Source organism: Triticum dicoccoides, chromosome 5A, assembly GCF_002162155.2.
Source record: "Triticum dicoccoides isolate Atlit2015 ecotype Zavitan chromosome 5A, WEW_v2.0, whole genome shotgun sequence".
In the NCBI taxonomy this organism is placed as follows: Eukaryota; Viridiplantae; Streptophyta; class Magnoliopsida; order Poales; family Poaceae; genus Triticum; species Triticum dicoccoides.
In genome coordinates, this window is record NC_041388.1 from 39,337,976 (window position 1) to 39,342,252 (window position 4,277).

The 4,277-nt window shown below is 43.0% G+C and overlaps 1 protein-coding gene across 1 annotated transcript; it reads left to right on the forward strand.

Annotated features, from left to right (window-relative positions):
* Positions 1-1,187: 1,187 nt before the first annotated feature.
* LOC119296907 lies at positions 1,188-3,925 on the forward strand. Its single transcript, XM_037574917.1, has 2 exons — positions 1,188-1,358; positions 2,926-3,925. The coding sequence occupies exons 1-2, from the start codon at positions 1,196-1,198 to the stop codon at positions 3,702-3,704; spliced, it is 942 nt and encodes a 313-aa protein (XP_037430814.1). The 5' UTR covers positions 1,188-1,195; the 3' UTR covers positions 3,705-3,925.
* The last annotated feature ends 352 nt before the right edge of the window (positions 3,926-4,277 follow it).

Here is a 4,277-nt window from a genome sequence, read left to right on the forward strand (position 1 = left end):
CACAATTTTGGCCAGTGGCCGATTGTGAAAGACGTGCATGCATGCTCCACATCTCTAATACACTGAAGAATGATGTGTGTGTTGGTTTAGTACGCCACCATTACCATTTGGAGGAGAAGAAGATAATGATCAACCAGCCTGTGGAATGAACCGCGTTGTTGCCTTCCTATTTTATTGAGCACACATCACATGCATCCGCCTATGGATGTTCAGTACGCCACAATCCAAGTAGAGAATTTCTTCTAGCAGTGAGGCACCAGCTCATCGATCTGGCTGTACCAGGTAAAGAAATAGTAGTACTAGTATGACCTAGGACAACATCAGTTTCCATGATACATGTATAGGAGTAGTGTCATACTCATGTTGCATCGCACTCACACGACCTAGGACAACATCAGTTTTCATGCTACATGTAGTGATAAAAAATATATTTTATTGTTCATGATAGATCTAGTGATTTATATATTTGCTAGCTAGTGTGGATGTTCCTACGACCCAGGAGAACATCAGTTTAATTTCATGATACATGTAGCTAGGAGTGGTGATAAAAAAACACATTTATTCTTCATGATCAATGTAGTAGTCATACAAATTTGCTAGCTAGCGTGGATAATGATCAACCAACAAATTTGCTAGGAGTGGTGATAATGGTCAACCGGCCTGTGGAATGAATCGCGTTGTTGCCTTCCTATTTTGTTGAGCACACATCACATGCATGCATCCGCATATGGATGCTGAGTACGCTACAATCCACCATCAGCAGAAGATAACAAGGATCGTAACCGCACCTGCCGCCACCATTTTGGACAGTGGCCGGTTGTGAAAGACCGTGCATGCGTGCTCCACATCTATAATACACTGAAGAATTATGTGTATTTTGGTTTAGTACGCCACCATTACCATTTGGAGGAGAAGAAGATAATGATCAGCCAACCTGTGGAAATGAATCGCGTTGTTGCCTTCCTATTTTGTTGAGCACACATCACATGCATGCATCCGCCTATGGATGTTCAGTACGCTACAATCCACCATCAGCAGCTTATTTCCAACTACAGAGAATTTCTACCACGGCTAAATCAGTCAGTCACCGATGACAGGAGGCTGGCTGCCACCGATCGATGCTATAAATACCCCCTGCCCGAGCTGCATCCCGTCTCCAACATAACACACACTGACAGAGGCACAGAGGTGTACAATGGGGTCGGGAAACGCAATCAAGGTCCTCCAAGCGGCGGTGCTGCTTCTGGTGGTCTGTGGCGGGTCGGCGTCCGTACCGGCGACGCCCTCGGGCAACCATCCCGCGATTCCGGCCTCGGATGCTGGCCATGGTGCTGCCTTCGAGGGACAGGCAGCCGGAGGTAAGCATGCATGCCACGCTGTTACGTTACGTTCATATATATATATAGAGTAGTTTTCATCTCATGGTAGATCTGATGTAGTGATATAAATTTGCAAGCTAGCTTGGATGTTCACACGACCTAGGACAACATCAGTTTTCTTGATACATGCAGTGATAAAAAATATATTTTTATTGTTCATGATAGATCTAGTGATATATATATTTGCTAGCTAGTGTGGATATTCCTACGACCTAGGAGAACGTCAGTTTAATTTCATGATACATGTTGGAGTGGTGATAAAAAAAAGAACATTTATTGTTCATGATCGATGTAGTAGTGGTACAAATTTGCTAGCTAGCGTGGATGTTCCTACGGCCCTAGGAGAAGATCAATTTTCATGACACATGTACTAGTGATAAAAAAGGAAAAACGATCACTGTTCATGATAGACGTAGTAGTGATATAAATTTGCTAGCTAGCATGGATGTTCCTGCATGCGACCTAGGAGAAGATCAATTTTCATGACACATGTGCTAGTGATTAAAAAAACATTTGTTGTTCATGATAGATGTTCGTTTGACCTAGGAGAAGATCAATTTTCATGACACATGTATTAGTAGTGATAAAAAAATTGTTTGTCGTTCATGATAGATGTAGCAGTGATGTAAATTTGCTTGCTAGCATGGATGTTCCTGCGACCTAGGAGAAGATCAATTTTCATGACACATGTACTAGTGATAAAAAAGGAAAGACATTCACTGTTCATGATAGATGTAGTAGTGATATAAATTTGCTAGCTTGTGTGGATGTTCATACGACCTAGGAGAACATCAGTTTTCATGATACACATATCAGAGTAGTGATAAAATTTTTTTATTGTTCATGATATATGTGGTAGTGATATAAATTTGCTAACTAGTGGTGGATGCTCATACGACCTAGGAGATTTTTTTGTCATGATATATGTAGTGATAAAGAAACAACATTTTATTGTTCATGATAGATGTATATAGTGATATAAATTTGGTGGCATGGATGTTTAAAATTAAAACGGTAGGACTTAAGACAAGTTTAATAGGACTTGATCCGCGATGGAGGGAGTGGCCTAGGATGACAATTTTCATACGATCTTTGATGAAATTTGTCAATTTATAAATAAAAAAGTTTATCTAAGTCAAGCTTGTTAAGTTTATAGGAAAATATAAATCAATTTAGACAAAACCCATAGGAAAATATAAATCAGTTTATAGGAAAATAAAAATATATATTATGAGAAGCAACGTTCATGATATTTATTTTTATTTTGCAAAGAAGAAAAAACATCGTTCATGACAGTGATATTGACTTCGTAGCTAGTGTAGATGTTGATATTTTTCTTTGTATGGTCAGATTCAAAATGGTTTGACTTGAAGAAAAGTTTAATAGGCATTATTATGTTTAATATAAACTTAATTAGTGTTCAGCACCGTTCTATCTCTGGATGAAGCGAGTATGGCGAGGTGCTTACTTTATTAGGTTATTAATACTCTATAAGGGATGCGGATGAATTAACTTAGGCTAACTTATCCTCATATGCGTTTTGCAGTTGCGAATCCCCAGATCTTGGCTGTCGACTTCCAGGTGGGAGCCGACTCGTACGAGGCATCTTTCAAGAGCTTGCACGTGGCCTTACAGGCGAACACAGTGCCCGTGGAAGGGCACTATATCCTACCGAAAGAAACTCCCAAGCCTGAGATGTGGATCAACCTGACTCTCAAAGGCGAAGCGGCAAGGCCACCTGCCCTGTTGTTGAGATCCGATAATGTCTATCTCCTCGGCTTCATTGCCGCAGATGGAACAGCGTTCTGCACCAAGGGCAAAAAGAAGATCTTCCCGGTCGATTGCACGGAGCTGCCCTTCGAGGACAACTATGGAGGTCTCACTAACAGACGTGAGAAGGAGGATCTTAACGGGCTACTGGAGGCGGTGAGTCTCGGGAAGTCGGAGGCCCAAGCCGCAGCAGATGCACTCGCGCGGTTCAAGCATGGAACGACCTCGCCTGAGGTGGCTAGGAAATCTTTGCTCGCCTTCACACTTATGATACCCGAGGCGCAGCGCTTCCACTCCATCGGCAACAAAATGAAGACTGACTGGATAAAATCGAGCCACCTCACGGAGGATCAGGTAAAGCTCATTTTTGTGTGGCGGGTTCTCTCGGCCCTTTGGTGCCGTGGGGACAACCCCCCTGATGGCGAATGGAGCAAAGCCAAGGACAAGCTCAAGGCTCTCAATATCAAGAGCCGAGCTGACGTGTCGCGAGCCCTCGACATGGTCAAGAACGAGGGCCGCTGCTCCGACCTCAGGAAAGAGAAGCCACCCGCATGAGTTTGTGGAACACTGGGTCGTATTGATGATGTAACACGACTAGCATTTGCCTACCTGCGTGGTTAATACTAAAATAAAATAAAGTACTCCATGTGTGTGCGTGTCTGTACACTGGGTCATCATGTAAAGCATGAAATGATTGAGAGAAAAACTTGTGTTCATTGATTCCCAATAGTGGGTATCTAAACAAGGGTTGATGCCTGTTGAAGGCATCGTTAAAATGAGAAGCGCCTGTAATAGGCGTCACTTTACATTAGCCTGCATGCACCTTATCACACGTCGGTGTCTCCTGGCCGGATGCGGTGGCTAGCTCAATTCTGTGGCTGAAAGGTTCTGTCCATGGCCACTTCCTCCTGTCTGCCTACTCTGGCGTGCACCAATCCTATGTGGCCAAGGCACGCACGCCCCTTTCCCTTCCTCACTCTGAATTCCTTCCTTGTTTTAAGCACTTTTACCCTGTTCGATTGATTCATGGCATGCCTGAAACCTGAGTGTGAATGTTTGCAATTTAATTCACAGAAAATCAAAAGGCGAACTCACAAGGGGGGTCAAGTTCAAACCTCTACTGATACA

Excerpts from the sequence above, each read along its gene's own strand:
- LOC119296907 (XM_037574917.1), top strand. The coding sequence starts at position 1,196 with ATGGGGTCGGGAAACGCAATCAAGGTCCTCCAAGCGGCGGTGCTGCTT. Across the intron at positions 1,359-2,925 it reads CGAGGGACAGGCAGCCGGAG|TTGCGAATCCCCAGATCTTG; the intron begins GTAAGCATGCAT and ends TGCGTTTTGCAG.